This window comes from Mastomys coucha, unplaced genomic scaffold, assembly GCF_008632895.1.
Source record: "Mastomys coucha isolate ucsf_1 unplaced genomic scaffold, UCSF_Mcou_1 pScaffold21, whole genome shotgun sequence".
Taxonomy (NCBI): Eukaryota; Metazoa; Chordata; class Mammalia; order Rodentia; family Muridae; genus Mastomys; species Mastomys coucha.
The window spans coordinates 90,336,709-90,352,394 of record NW_022196904.1 but is presented as its reverse complement, the minus strand read 5'-3'; the positions used below and the strand labels follow the sequence as shown (position 1 = coordinate 90,352,394).

Genomic DNA, 15,686 nt, shown 5'->3' with positions numbered 1-15,686 from the left:
GAGTGCTCCACTCTCCAACTCTGAGCAACTCCCTCTCTATAGAGTGACTAGAGGACCCAGATGCAGAGTAGGCGGAGGAGCTGGGGCAAGCCTTGTCCAGGGTGTGATGGAGACATCTTGAGGTAGGTAGGCTGGACAAGGCTGGATGCAGGCAGTAGGACCCACCAGAGGCCTCCAGCCAGGCCAGGCGCTGAGCACGAGTGAAGAGCCCATCAGGCAAGTCCCTGAGGAAGCGTTTGAGTGCAGAGGAGACATCATCCACGTGCTGTTCCCCCTCCTTTAGGTGCACAGAGCGTGCGTCCTGCCGTAGGCTGTCCAGCAGTCTCTGAGTCTTAGAGGTCTGACCACACTTTCGATAGATACCCTCTGAGGTCAAGCCTGGAGAGGGAGTTATACCACTTTTTAGAGAGATCCTGGGCACTGGGGGCTGGGTATCACTAGAGAAGCGGGGTGGCTGGGCTCACCACACTGCGTGATGTAGTCCACACAGCGGTATACAATCACTGGGATGTCCGAGTCCCCAAGCTGTTGCTCTGATAGTGTGTCTCCTAAGCTGGCTGCTGCTTTCTGGATGGCCCCTAGCCAAGCCATGAAGTCCAGCCGCCGCTCACCCTGGATGTACAGTGTCCTGGACCAGAGATAGTCACTGTCCCACCTGCCTGTCCCTGTATCCCCACCTGCCCTCAGGCTTCTCCTCAGGGAAGCCAAGGCTCACCTCCTCCGCTCCACCAGCACCAGCACTTGGTTCTCGCTGTCTCCTTGAATAGCTACGGAGGAGCCAGTCAGGGTGAGGCCCAGGCCTTGTTTATGACCCATAAACTGCTCCCTCCTGGGGCCCTCTGGGTCTCACCCTTGGATTCCACCCACCAAATTAAAGGGCTGCTTGAGAAGGACTCCAAGGACAGGAGAGGATATGAAGGGCAGGCTAGATCATCTGGTTAGGCCATTATAGAATTCAGACTTCCAGACAAGGGCTAGGGGCGGGGGTCTAGGACAAGGGGTCCTAGAGATTGGGGAAGCAAGCAAAGATTCACATACAAAGCTCTTGCAGTCTCCGGAGCTGCAGCGGCTCTTCCCAGGGCCCCTCTGGGAAGACAGCGCGGAGCTCAGAGCCAGTCAAGGCAAACCAGCCTTCTTGGGCCTGCTGAAGGCTCAGGCCAGCTTTACAGGGTAGGCGGCCAAGACGTTCAAAGTCCCGGGCTAGCAGGTCCTCAGCCAGGGGAGGCACAAATGCCTAGTTGGGGAAACAGTGGAGAGAGAATGTAAGCACAGCATAGCCTGCTAGAGACACCCAAGCTTCTGGCCCTGTGAGCAAGGGCTCTTTTCCTTCTAACTACTTCCTCCTCCCCAAGGCAGAACATAGCACAGTGACAGGACTTTGAGATCATGTTCTTTATACCCATTTGGATGTGTCCTTCTCTGTGTTCTCAAGTGTCCATGTACTTAGCCATATGTTACAGCATTGGACATACCATAGCATCTGGACTCAGTCTGTCTGTCCCATTCCCACAGGAACATCAGAGGACTGGTACACCCAGGTCCTCTGGGCCCTGGGCACTGATCCTCAGAAGGCATAGAGGGCTCATCAAATGAGCTAATGAGGAATGAAGCCCCAGGATCTCAAGGCACAAGAGGGCTCTTGGCTCTCATCTCTAAGGCAGACCTCTCCTCTGTATCCTCCCTGCCTTCCCCTCTAGTCTAATTGCACGCCTGCAAACGATGACCCCAAAGCATGCTCCTCATAGCAAATATCCATTAGGCACTAGAGGGCTGTAATCTATGCTGCCCTTGACCCGAGAGGTCTGTCCTGAGTCTGTCATACCCACACCTAGCTCTTTCTCCATCAGAGATAGAAGAGCTGGGGCTCATGGGGTTCAGCCAGAGGGCCCACCCTTCCTCTATCACACGCCTGCCCTGCTAACCCAGGCCCACCTTGGCAATGCACTTGACCCACTCGTGAGCCAGGTCTGCATTCTCCAGACCAAACAGGTACAGCCGTTCTCCCTCTGTGTACACCTCAAAGGTGTGCTCAAAGCTGCAAATACACAAACCAGGATTCACTCATCTAGCACAACCCCGCCCTCCCCCATTAACTAGTACTCTCTACTCCTTGCCCTTGTCAGTACCCTTGCCCTGACCCCCAAGAGGTGGACAAACATCCTTGGGCTACAGCTTCATGAGATAAGGTCAATGTTTACAGCCTCTTTGTTGTGTGGACCTGAGAAGGTCCTGTCCTTCTCTGGGCCTATGTCCCTGTCTCCTCAATCAGACATTGGACTTCCTAGCACTGGTAATTTGTGGTTTTAGCCAGGGGTTCTCACCCATGGGTGTCCAGAGGGGAAACTGCTAGGCATACAATCTCGCTGGCCCGGATCTCCCCATTGGGTGTCACAGCCCGTTCATTCTCATAGTAGCTCAGGACCCCATCACTCAGGACACACCAGCGCCGGCTGAACTCTGTGGAGAAGTTAGACAGAGGAACCATGAAGAAAGCCCCAGGCTGGCTGAAAAGCATTCCTGCCTTTTCCCTGGGTCTCTACTCCAACCAAACCTATAACTTCATGCTAACTCACCACTTGCCTGAGTATCCCCCAGCCCTCTACACCTAGTCCCCAACTCCCCCATATAGCCTATATGACTGAAGGCCAAGAATGATGGAGTCTTGATCCCACTTCTCTTTAAATGTTAGATGCTACACTGTCCCCAATCTTCAGGGAAACCTGTGTCTCTCAGCCTAGGTCTGCCTCTGTCTGTTTCTTCGGCTACTCCTAGCTTCTGCTCATGCTGTTCCTTCTATGTACAGCTCCAATTGCATAGGAAGCCTTGGGAGCTGTGATGGTTTGTATATGTTCAACTCAGGGAGTGGCACTATTAGGAGGTGTGGCCTTGTTGGACTAGGTGTGTCACTGTGAGCGTGGGCTTTGAGACCCTCATCCTGGCTGCCTGGAAGTCAGTATTCTGCTAGCAGCCTTCAGATGAAGATGTAGAACTCTCAGCTCCTCCTGTACCAGGCCTGCCTGGATGCTGCCATGATCCCACCTTGATGATAATGGACTGAATCTCTGAACCTGTAAGCCAGCCCCAATTAAACATTGTCCTTATAAAAGTTGCCTTGGTCATGGTGTCTGTTCACAGCAGTAAAACCCTAAGACATGGGCCCACCCTGTGCCCCATCTCCTTTGCCAGATACATTCCTCATTCTGTAGTCTGGTTCCTCCTACAATGGCTCTGAAGATGCACAAGATGCCCAGAAGAACAGAAATGGGCATCTGGACCATGAAAGGTAAGAGAGCAGAGCACCAAAGCCAGGCAGGCGACTGTAGCGTGTGGCACTAGCCTCACAGTGGCTCAGAGCTTCCTGGCACTCAGGGTGAAAAGGATGACTCAGGGATGTTACATAAAAGACATCTTCAGGCAGAGGGAACTGACCAGGAGCTGCAGAGGGTCACACCATCTGGGAGGCAGAGGTCTTTATATGGGGCACTCCAAGAAGGGGTTCTGAGAAAGGCTGTAAGCAGTGGGCACAAGCTCCCCCAGTACGCTGCTCCTCATCCTGGCTATGTAGCCTGACACCTGCCTTCTGAGAACAATGTGACTCCAAGCCTGTGCTCTGAGAAGCACACTAGCCTGCTGAGGTCTTCTTCACTCTGCAGGTGTATGGTAAGTTACCAGTGGGTACCAGCGTTCCCCAGGTGCTAGGGCTACAACAGTACCATGTATGCAGAGGTACACAATAAGGGACTGAGCCAGGTATTTCCGCTGCTTGGAAAGGCTGAGACAAGGTGGAAACTTGGGCCTAGGAATTCAATGCCAGGCTCTGGGTAGCAAAAAGACTTTGTCTTGGAGGGAAAAATAAGACTAAAAATCGGATGGAACAGTAGGAGGAAAAATGGTATTGGGGCTGACATGGGGCACAGTATCGAGTGGCTCAGAAAGACATGATATTCCTGAAGACATGATGCTTTAAGGGATATTTAGGAAAAGCATTTGGGGCAGAGAGCAGCACATGCAGATGCCTGGTGGGGGTGTAAGTCTGGCTTGTGTGACAAAGCACGGAAATCACAGATCTGGGGCAGAATCCAGGGAGGGAAGTCTGCGCCATAGGAGGGTAGGTAGCTCTTGGGTGATGTGTAAGTACTGTAGGCTGAACTTGGAGTCAGGGAGTAAACAGAAGGCAGCCGAGATCTGAGAAGGATGGCGTTCAAGTTCGAGTCCTCAGACTGCCTCCCATCCACATCTGGAATATGCCAGCCGCCCAGCACAAGGCCACACCCACCAGGGGCTCCATAAGGACTTCAGGCTCTCCCTGCAGTGCCTGCCTGCCATACCCATCCCCCACCCCAACCAGCCCATTTCTCAAGCACTCACTGTATACAGGAGGCCTTATTCTAAGACTTTCCAGGTGGCTCTGCCAGAGTCCACTTGGCACCTTCAGGTCCACCAGCAAGACCAGCCCTAGTCTGCTGGTCCTGCAGCCGGGCTGACACACGCCATAGGCCTGGATGGGTAAGATGCTGTACTCACCTTCCCGGGCACGGCGGTCCTGCAGAGGCTTGCCGGCAGAAGCAGTTTTGTATAGGAAGCCACTGTGGCTCACAGTTGGCAGGGTAACGGAGTAGTGCTTTTCAAAGGGTTTCACTGAGTCCAACCGAGGGACCTCTTTGGAGTGGAAGAAAGAATGGTAGTGGTCATACTGGTGCCTAGGAGGTGCCCTCTCCAGATGCCTCTCTGGGACAAAGTGCCTAGGCTCATGGTCACAGCCCTGTTTCTTCAGCTCCCTACCAGCACCCTCAGGCTCCTACCGCTACCTTCAGGGTTTTGAAAAGCCACATCTCAACCTCTGCCCACCAATGGGAATGTCACTCCATTCTCAGGGCCAGGCTCCAGCCCTACCCATCTCAGGAAGGCTCCATGACTCCCAAGCCCACCCCACAGTCCCTGTTGGAGGCATAGAGCCAAGCATGCTAGAATGAGGGGGGCTCTGGGCCAACTCAATAATAGTCCCTAGAGAGAGGTTTGTCCCAGATAGCACAAAGCCCAGTAAAGAGGCTGGATCCAGTGCTCAGCACCGAGGGGTCCTGCCCCGTAGTCCAAGCCAGCTGGGTGGTCTCTGGCACCTCCCTAGACACCTGGGTTCTCTCCAGCCCAGCACACCCCACCCACCTATGGCCCAAGGCCCAGAGCCCCAGCCGCTGAGCCCCACCCTCAGCCTTAGGATGTGGCCTCAAGGGACCCAGCCTAGGCTATAACCAACGCATTCACCCTAGCGACCCCCTCCTCACCCACCCCAAGAATTGGAGCCAAATGGGACCCAACCCAGGTCTATGATGGAACTCCACCCAGACTGAGCAAACAGATGACAAGGCTGCCGTGTAGTTCACACACACACATGGCAACACCCTTCTCCACAGCAACATAGACCCACTACACATACACAAACTCCAAAGCCTTAACACTGCCAATGCGAGGAAAGAGAACCTAGGCAGCTCCGAGGGTCTTCCTGGAGCAGAGAGCTCGGCTAGGAACCCACATTTAAGTCAGGACAGAGCACGCAACAGCCACAGACATACAGACACAAAAGGCCACTCACACAAAGACACCGACCCATAACCTAAGCATGCCCCAAGTACCATGCTGCTACCCCAGGGACCACCAAGGAACTTCAATCACAGCTTGAGAGTGGCCTACAAATCCAGGTTCTCAGCTGGTTCATGGTTCCTGTTGACACCCCCTATAAAACTCTCCAAAAGACCAGACCCAGCCATCAGGGACCTCCAACTACAGAGTGGGGCAGAGCCACCAATCGCTCACCTGTGCTCTGGTTATTTCGTAGAAACTCCATCTGCAGAGTCTGTCCAGCCTGCTCAGCAAGAGCCAGGGGTGTGGGAGCTGCTGGATCCCCTGAGAAGCAGCTGACCCCAGCCCCACAGCCCAGGAGTGCCTGGGTCTCAGCCAGGTCAGTGGTAGTAACTGCAGCACACAGGGCCTAGAGGAGAGGGGGAGATCAATCCACAAAACTGTGGGAGGTGGAGGGGTAGGGGTGGGAGGAGGGAAGGGGAAGGAGTCACTCAAGCCTGTAGGGACCATCCTCAGACTGAAAGAGACCAGGGCTTAAAGAAGCCAGAAGAGGAGAAAAGAAAGGCATGCAAAAAAAAAAGTCAGAAAAAGAAGAAGGGAGGGCAAGCCAGGGAGGCTGGGCAGAGGCTACCCAGCTGAGGCTGGGGTCCTAGCCACAGGCCCTCACCCTGTGGGTCCTAGGGCACAGCTGCTGGTCAGGGCACAAGGAGCCAGCCGTTGGAGGATCTCAGGCTCCCTCTGCCTTGTAGCAGGGGCAGAGGGAGGGGCTGAAGGGTTGTAGTTAATTCCTCCCACATTTGAATTCCTCACTGCCGGCCCAGCCCTCCCGACCAATGGGAGCCACCACCCTTCTGGCTTTTAGGCCAGACTGGGCTGGGCTGAACTGGGGGCTGGACGCCTGGGTCCTGGGGAGGTGGAGGCCTGGTTTCTACAGAACTCTGGGGCTAGACTCAGCCTGCCTGGATAGGGCTGCTTAGAGGAGGAGCTGAGGGCCGCCCACAGGTTACAGATGCTACCCTGCTGCCTCTAAGCAAGCGGTCTGAGCCAGATCAGGGTCTAAGACTTGGCTACCAATCTTCTGAGGCCTGGGGCCCATATGGGGCCTCATCTAGAATGGGGTGTGGATGGGGTGGGTCAGAGCGGTCCAGCTGTTTTTCATGAGCCTGACAGGAAATAGCATCCCCACCAAGTTCACTCCTTTGGCAGTATTCTGAAAGAACAGGACAGGGTGCGGGAGACAGAGGAATCAGGAGGAGGCAGCCAGATGCTGAAGACATGGCCCTGGACCAAGAACCAAGTCTGACTCCTCCCTACATTGTTCCAGCTTTCCTTGGGCAGGCCCTACTTGCCCTCTGGGCCTCAATCTCCCCACATGTGCACAGCGTTCTAAGCAGATGGAAGAGATGGGTTGAGAGAGAGGAATGAGGCCACAGAAAGAAAGGGATGAATTCAAGGGATAATGCAGGGACAGGAAGGCTCAAGAATCCCAGAGGTTCCGTGTGCTGACCTTGTCCAGCTCCTCTTGGTTGCCAAAGAGTGGGTGGTAACGGCGGTACTTGCCCTCTCTGTACTTGGCCTCCAGGTGATACCGCCTGGCACCGGGGCTGCTGCTCGGCTCCAGGGCCTCACTAGGAGGTACGTTGGCAGCCCAGAAGTGGTTCCCAGGGCCATTGCCCAGCTGTAAGAAGAGCTGTGGGTATAGGCAAGAGGTGAGAGGGGCAGCTGACGAGAAGTCGTCATGAGACAGACGGTCCACACATCCATTTTTCCCAAGGGGAGGTCAGGAGCACCTGGATCTGCTGGTGGCCACAGTACTCTTGCTCAAGGCCTGGGCTCTGAGCCCAGATTGTCTCCGCCAGGCTGATAGGTGAATGTTTGAGGCCTGATCTCTGGGACCTTCCCTGTTGTCTTACCCAGCCCCACATCTGGAACTCTGCCTTCCTGAGGCTGTCCCAGTGAGGGGTGGTGTCTAACCTGTCAGCCAATAGGCTAGGCAGGGATTTGGGGTCTATCTGTTCCTAACATTCCTCTCTGGATGAGAGAGGGGTGTTAGTTTCTAGGAGGTAGGGGGTGGGCAGCATTAAGGGCAAGCTCACTGTTCCCTTCTGACAAGCTATCACAGGCATTTCCTGGGCTCCCCACCCACTCATTTAGAGAGCTGGAGTCTCAGCAGAGGACAAAGCAGAAACTTTCCCTGCCACTAGAGACCCAATCAGAGTTGGTTTTGTTTTGCTTTGTTTTGTTTTCCTCCCTGGGCCTAAGCCTCAATATTCTCAACCATATCCTGGGTATTCTTATTGTAACTCAGGATTGTTCTAAAAGACAATTCATTAACAAAAGAAGTGTTCTCAGCAGTGGTATATTGAATACAGTGTGGGCAAATGAACTGGATATGCTATGAAGTTCTCAACTTAGCAGCAAGGCCCTGGGTGGCAGGTCCCTTGGTCTGGCCTCCTGCTACGGGTTCCCCATAACAACAATCACACATGGGCACCAGAGAAGTTTAAAGCATAGGTATAAACAGATGTACATATCTGTGCCTCAAGTCATGCATTATATACCCTGTGCACACGAATTCAGGCACAGTGAAAACTCAGAGGCTCTGAGTCGTGTGCACAGTGGTGAAACCCCAGCCAGGCTAGGACATGGGGTGGAAAGCAGCAGGCTGGGTGGTAATATGCAGGGGCTAGGTAACATCAGGCACATTACACCCCAATCCGGGGCTTCAGTTTCCACATCAGGGCAACAGCTGAACTATATCAGGGGCCAGCAATTCTCTAAAAGGTCAAATAATAAGTAGTTTAGGTTTTATGGAACATATACAATCTGTCAAACCTCTTTTTTTTTTACAACCCTTTAAAACTGTAAAAACATTCTTAGTACCCTGACCAGTTTGCTGACATTGCTAAAAACAGGCTTTTCCAAAATCCCCACCAACTAGCTTATCACAGAGCTCCTCCAGCTCCAAAGTTCTGAAGCCAGTGAGTTGGGGGCTGCGGGGGGTGGGGGGGAAGGGCAGCAGCTGAGAGAGGCAACCCCAACCCCAAGTATGGACGATCCACACAGCACGCTCACCTGGATGAGTGTTTCTGTCCACACCTTCCTGTCCATCTTCAGGCTCCGCACCTTGGACACTCCTGCACCCAGGCCACGGTGCTCCCCTGAGATGAAGCAGTTACAGTTACTCTGGTACAGCCTTCCTTGTGAGCCCTCCCTACTACTCATCCCTACTCCTCCTCAGGCAGGCCTGGAGCTAGCCGGCAGCTCCATTTCTGCATGGCTCCCGAATCGGGTCACATTATTCCCTATGCACCAGGCTGCCCTCCAGCCATGGCAGACTCTCCCGGCCACCTTTCGTACCAAGAGACTGTTTTGACATGCCAATCCCTGCTCCACGTCAGCTGTCCCAGTATAGATATAAATGCCTTATCTCTCCCCTGTCATCTTCAACTTCCTGCCTCAACTCTCTTCCCGACCTCCCCCGCTCCTTGGCCACGCCTTCCTGTCATTCAGGTCTCAGCTGACAAGTCACCTCCTCAAAGATGATGTCCCAAACAAATAGCACCTTCTCTTCCTGCCTCTTGTCATTCCATTTTGATTGGCTCCTGTGTTTTTTGCTGTTCCCATTGCAATGAAACTGCATAAGAATAGTATCCTGACCACCTGGCTTTAGATTTCGTCCTCAGTGCCCGGAATAAACAAGCATTTAATAAAGGTCAGTGGAATGAAAGGAAAGGCTAAGGTTGGAGATAGAGGATGAAACTTGCTCAGCCATGGGTCCCAGGAGGGATCCCAGAGAAAGAGAAGGGAGCTAGGGACCCAAGGAACACCTGCTATTGCCTGGCTCAAGCCCTGGCTCTGCATCTATGCACCCATCTTCCACAGAGAACCACAGTCATCCTGTGTTAGCTCTGTGAGCTGACACTTTCCTTATCTGGTCACTTGTCTGCACACGGACCTCATGGCCCCAGGGCCTGACATCTACCTTAGAGTCCCACAGGCCTAGGGGTTCTTCCCCAAGCTCAGTGACTCGCTCGGATCTGTCCTTTCTCCTGGATTCCACATCAAATCCCACCTCTCCCCTGCAGCCATGAAAAACCACCACCTGTACACTGTTGGCTCTCAGATAGTCCAATGCCCAGCATGCAATAAGCAGACAGCACATGTTGGGCCCTTAGTGCTCAAGTCAACAGATGAATGTACCTTGGGCCCCATGTTTTTCCATTCCCACCCTCCTCAGCCATGTTATCGTAGAGGCTTTCATATGTAACTTTCAGACCACCCTAGAAGGCTCTCCCCCACCTGGATGGGGTCTCCAACCTCAGCTTCTGCCCATAAGCCAGAGTCTGGCCCACAGAACTGACCATATCCCTGGGTTCCTTGTCTTATATCCCCAAAACACTGGCTCCTCTCTCAGCACAAAGAGCCCTGGTGGGCCCTGCCTCCTGCATAGTTCTGACGTGATAGGGACATCAGATTCCAACAGCCTAGGCTCTGATCTAAGCTCAATCACTTGCCAGGTAGCCCTGAAAAAAAAAATGCTTTTTCCCTCTTTGTGTGTCCCCATCCCTGTGGAGAGAGTATAACCATGAACTGAGGACCAAAGCTCACTCCCAGGAAAATAGCCAATAATACTGGAACACTGTTAGATATAAGGGCTGCAGGACCTGCCCAATAGACCAACGGCCAGCCTGCTGCACACATACCCACCTGCACAGCGCTTGCAGATGACAATGCAGAGATTGATGGAGGCCCAGTCAGGCTGGGCGGCCCCACAATCAGCACAGAACCTGTTGGGGGCTGCAGCCCAGATGCGCTCAGCCACCTCTGAGGTAGATAGGGCCTCTGCGATGGCTCCCTGCATGGCCTCCAGCCACTGTTCCTTCTCTAACTCTGAATCAGCCGAGAAGCTAGGGACACATAAGTAGGGCAACTGGTGGGAAAGGGCTTGGAGGATTTGAGGGTCGGGAGGAGGTGCCCTCTTAGGACTGCTGGGAAACTACAAACGAAGGAAGCGTAAAAACGAGAGAGAAAGGGGGAAGTTGGAAAGTGGCAACAGAGAAGACAGGCTGAAGCAGGTGAGGAAGCAGGTAGGTGTTTAGGATAGAGGGGGCAGCAGGACACACAGGCAGAGGACAGGAGAGCAGACTGACAGAGGAGATGATGAGAGACAGGTAGGGACAGGCCTGAGATGCAGAGCAGGCACAGGGCGCCCTTAGGACAGCGGGACACCAGTCGAGTGTTTATACGGACTGAAGAGGTGTGCACCATCTCCATCCTCAACCTCTTTACTGCATCCCAGAAAGAAGTCCATTAACACCCAGTGTAGTAGCACATGCCTTTAACAGCACTCAGGCGGCAGAGGCAGAAAGACTGACAGAGAAAAAAAAAAAAAACACAGCCTTCTGCTCTTCAGGTGGGAAGCTCCATCCAGACAGCAAATGCAGAATGTCTTCCTTCCTACAAAGCTTCCCTGGCTCTTTCTCTGCTGCCGTCATCGCCAACTGCAAGTCACATAGGAGTGTCCAAGAGGTAACGGTCATGAGTGAGGGAGGGGCTGAAGATGGCCTCCATCAGGACAGCCAGTAGAGGAACTCAAAAGCTGGCAGGGCCTCAGATCAGCAACAAGCACGCACACGCCACTGCAGTAAGCCCATAGGCCCAGGTGGTAGAGACCCTTTCTGCCAAACATCCATTGGCTTCCTTAAAGTTGGTGACAATGACAGTAACCAGGAAGCACAGTGGCTTCTGCAGCTGACAGGAAGGGAAACCCCAAAGTGGCTGGCTGCAGCTTTTGTGGTCACTAAGGATTATGGCAAAGAACCATAAGGGCTGAGCCGGGTGCTGGTGGCGCACGCCTTTAATCCCAGCATTTTGGAGCCAGAGGCGGGCGGATTTCTGAGTTCGAGGCCAGCCTGGTCTACAGAGTGAGTTCCAGGACAGCCAGGTCTACTCAGAGAAACCCTGTCTTGAAAAACCAAAAAAAAAAAAAAAAAAAAAATCATAAGGGCCAATGTCATCAATGTCATAGGATATTTCAAGTGGGAGGATGGACAAGCACCCACTTAGCTCTTGAGGTCAAAGGTCACTACCCTGCTATAAGAATGGATAGAGTTAAGGCCCCGAGACTGGCAATCACAGAGTACTGTGACAGAGACCAGAGAGACTGGACGGTGAAAGACACAGAGAGGAGACAGGCAAGGCAGAGTGCAAAGGAGGTAGACAGTGGCAGGTCACATGAGGCAGAGAATGGCCATAGGAGAGATGTCCAAGAGGCAACAGGCACACATACTTGGAGCATAAGCAGGTTCTGCTGGAGAACCCACAGGCTCGGGGTCAGGGGTAGCAAGGGTGGTACTACAGAGGTTCCCTGGGTCCCAGGCCACAGAGGGTTGCAGGTGCTGGTGGGACACCTCATAAACAATGTGGTGGCCAAAGAGAACAGAGCTGGCCAAATGGAGAGGGATGAAGACATCGGACAGACTAAGGCAGGTAGGTGAGCAATGCACCTGCTCCATGGGGTGGGGCTGGAAGGGAAAGAAAAAAAAATACCAAGAGGATGCCCATGAGCCAAAAGTGGAGCAGAGGCTCACCTGAAGATGCGGTAGGGGGTAGTGAGGTCAAAGCTGCGCCGATCCACTTCCTTGACATTGCCTACGTTCATGTCGATGAAGGTGATACCAATGCCCAGATGAAACTCCTGATGGGTGGGGAGGAAGGGAGGAAGGCAAGGCTGACAGCAGGGCTTAATGTGCAGGGCAAGGGACAGGGAAAGTGGTCCCTAGGGAATACAAAGAGCCTAGGAAGGAGGAAGGACAGGAATCTGAGCTGGGACAGCAGCCCGGACTAGAGCAACCGGGATGAAGGTAGGAACTGAGTGGGGCAGGACATGAGGGTGCTGTTCAGGGACAGGATGGAGATGAGGCACAGGCAGGCAGGAGGGAAGAGGGGAAACGCTGTCCCAGCACAGGAAAGGCTGGAAGGGAGAGTACTGGGCTAAGGTCCTAGGAGAGACCAGATGGACAGGAGCGGGACAGGTAAGGGGACAGGAATGAGTATGGGACAGGGGAGCTCAGTGGCCTGGTAGAGCCCTTCATACCTCCAGATTCTTATAGAGCTGTACTTTGTCCCCAGCCACAGCCACATAAAGCTTATTCTTGAAGCCTCGTAGCTCCAGGCTGCCAGCACGGTCAGGCTGCTCAGTGCCTAGAACTCCCAACACAGAAGCACTAGAGAGCCGAAAACGGGCTCGATGCTCAACCACCGCCTGCTGCAGGGCCTGCATCCACTCATTCCGCTCCACTGCAAAAGGGTGAAGGTAACATGCGAATTCAGCCCCTGGGGCCTCCTGGCTCTAGGCTGCTCAGAAGTCACTTCTGCTAGGAATCCTACTGATGTGGCCTGTCCCATCGCTAGACTTCTCTGACTTGGACAACCTAGGCTACAATGCCACAATGCTTACAATGCCCCCTAGTGTGGCTTACACTGGGCAAACCACCCCAGCTGTTGGAGACTGTATCCCTTGTGCACACCGATGTGTGCCTCTGTGGCGCTGAGGAGTATCTGGAAGGGAGCCCTGGCTATGGTCGGTATCTCCTTTCTTCTCCTGGACACCATACAGGGAGAATGCCTCCCTGGGATACTGTTCCCTTCCCACTCTTCACAATGTGGTCCAACTTCCAGGTGCTTCTCCCCTACACACACACACACACACACACACACATACACACACACACACACACACACTCACAACACACACTCACTCACACACTTACACACACACACACTCATACACTTATACACATTCATACACACTCACATACACTTACATGCACTCAAACTCATACACTCACACTTAAACACTCATACACATATACACTTACACATACTCACATATACTTATACACACTCACATACACTCACACACATACACTTTCACATACTCACACATTCATACTCACACTTACATATACTTACACACATACACTCACACTCATATACTCACATACTCATACACTCACACTCTCACATACTCACACACACTCAAACTCACACTCACATATACTTACACACACTCAAACTCACACTCACATATACTTACACACTTATACACTCACACTCATATACTCACATACTCATACACTCACACTTACACACTCATACACACATACACTTACACATACTCATATACATTTATACACACTCATGTACACTCACACTCATACACTCTCATACACATTCATACTCACACACTCACATACACTTACACACACATACTCACACATTCATATACTCACACACTCATACACTCACACTTACACAGTCATACACACACACTCACACAAACACATACACTCCTGAACTCCTACCATCGCTCTCTGCCCGGAAGGCAAAGGTCCGATTGTTTGTGATCACTTCAAACTTCTGATCTCCAATAGGAGCTACTCGGCAGATGCAGGCCACAGGAACAAAGCGCTTAGAGTAGGCATCCTGGGGGAGAGAAGAGCTGCGTTTCGGAATGGGAACCTTAGAGCCCCTTGCCCAGCTCTGCTGAAATGATGGTTGCAAGCCTATCTTCGGCAGGTGGACCTTGTGCCGGCTCTCATCGCTACCTTCAACCTCACAGACCAGGATCCCCAATGAAGGTCAACTAAAGACTCTGCCTGAAGCAGTGTGGGGTTCAGTCTAGGCCTAGGTAGGAGCAAGGGTCAAGTGAAGGACTGATGGAGCCCTCACCTTGTTACTGTCAAAGTATCGAAGGTAATCAGCATCCAGTCTCACCCATCGCTTCTGATAGATATAAGACCTGAACAGGCAGAGGCAGGGCTCAGCAAAGACTGGGAATGGGGGAGGGGAGGGGCATCCCACCATCCCACCCAGTCCCCCTTTCCTATCACAGTTAAGATCATTCAGTGGTTACCGATGGTTACAGTGTGTGGGGAGGGAAAATTAATCAAACAATCTTGGAAGCTCTGATTTTTGGATCCATGACACCAGTGTCCTGGAGTATGGCTTGCCCCCTCTGCAGACACTGGAAGGAGCTGGCAGGTCTCACTCACCCCTGTGGTGGGTTCTTGTCCAGCCAGCCAGCCTTGATGACAGAAGTGATGGGGGTGGAACCCCCAGGCAACTCATCCATGGAGTGCAGTGGAAGATCAGGGATCAGGCTGTGTAAGGGTGGATTCAGACCACTGGCTGGCCACCCGCCACTAGGACAAGAGAAGGGAAGGAAGGCAGGGAGGGAGGCTGAGGGTTTGCTCAGGCTGGGACTGGGGTAGAAGGGTGGGCTAGGTTGGGCTTTGGTGAGGAAGGTAGCTCAATGGGGGATACTCACTTGGGGATACCCTCATAGGCATGGTCATCCTCATCCTCAGTATCATCCCCAGATAGCTCCTCCCCCTCGCTCAGCAGACTAGCCACGCGCACAGCCCGTGGGACTCGGCTTGGTAGGGTCTCCTCCTGGCCCCCCAAGGATCACCCAGTGTCACATTTTTTTCCCTCAAATCCCAGACCCCACCCCCAGCTGCCACCCCCACCACTCTACTCCCCACCTACAACTCAGCACTTTTACTTCTGTTTGCACACCCCTCCCCCAGCAGCTGAGACCACACAGTGACCAGGGTGACAGGGTCAGGAGAACTATTGGCAAGTATGGATCTAGGGCAGGGAGAAAGACAGACAGGAAGGAGAGCAAAGAAAGACTCAGAGCTAGAGAGACACAACATACATTCAAGAGAAGGTCACATGAGGACAGAGAAAGAGAAGCCACTCCAAGACACACACAGCAACAGACTACATACACCCAGCCAGAACACCCAAGCCTGGAAATAGAAGCCATAGACCACAGAGCTGCAGACCCCAGGGTGACTCCTATAAGGCAGACAGTAAAGCAGGTTAAGCATCCACTCTGCTAGAGGAGGAGACCCTGGGGTCTCTAAGGTCAATGAACAGCCCTCCCACCACAACCCAGGCAGCCAATGCAACCCCAAGCCCTTGCCCTGCCTACCTTGGTCATCACGCTGGCTGGGGCCCTTGGCCCCTCCTCTGGGACATCATCATAGTCAGAGTCGTCTGGTAAAAGAGAGGGGGTGGCTCAGAAGCCAGAAGCT

The 15,686-nt window shown here is 53.1% G+C and overlaps 1 protein-coding gene across 8 annotated transcripts in view; it reads right to left on the bottom strand.

Annotated features, from left to right (window-relative positions):
* Positions 1-15,686, bottom strand: part of Arap1 (ArfGAP with RhoGAP domain, ankyrin repeat and PH domain 1) — a 64,645-nt gene that overhangs the window by 10,858 nt on the left and 38,101 nt on the right. For 7 of the 8 annotated variants that reach the window (XM_031387584.1, XM_031387583.1, XM_031387581.1 and 4 more), the window contains 18 exons: positions 15,584-15,648; positions 14,912-15,036; positions 14,637-14,786; positions 14,314-14,383; positions 13,947-14,067; positions 12,677-12,879; positions 12,171-12,277; positions 10,288-10,487; positions 8,653-8,738; positions 7,085-7,267; positions 5,812-5,986; positions 4,525-4,659; positions 2,322-2,457; positions 1,933-2,035; positions 1,039-1,234; positions 716-767; positions 465-628; positions 166-378 (listed from right to left, as the gene is read on the bottom strand). In XM_031387584.1, the coding sequence (XP_031243444.1) occupies positions 166-378; positions 465-628; positions 716-767; positions 1,039-1,234; positions 1,933-2,035; positions 2,322-2,457; positions 4,525-4,659; positions 5,812-5,986; positions 7,085-7,267; positions 8,653-8,738; positions 10,288-10,487; positions 12,171-12,277; positions 12,677-12,879; positions 13,947-14,067; positions 14,314-14,383; positions 14,637-14,786; positions 14,912-15,036; positions 15,584-15,648 (2,484 nt within the window). Of the gene's footprint in view, positions 1-165; positions 379-464; positions 629-715; positions 768-1,038; positions 1,235-1,932; positions 2,036-2,321; positions 2,458-4,524; positions 4,660-5,811; positions 5,987-6,244; positions 6,329-7,084; positions 7,268-8,652; positions 8,739-10,287; positions 10,488-12,170; positions 12,278-12,676; positions 12,880-13,946; positions 14,068-14,313; positions 14,384-14,636; positions 14,787-14,911; positions 15,037-15,583; positions 15,649-15,686 lie in introns of those variants that run through there. The other variant, XM_031387589.1, reaches the window with a different exon arrangement.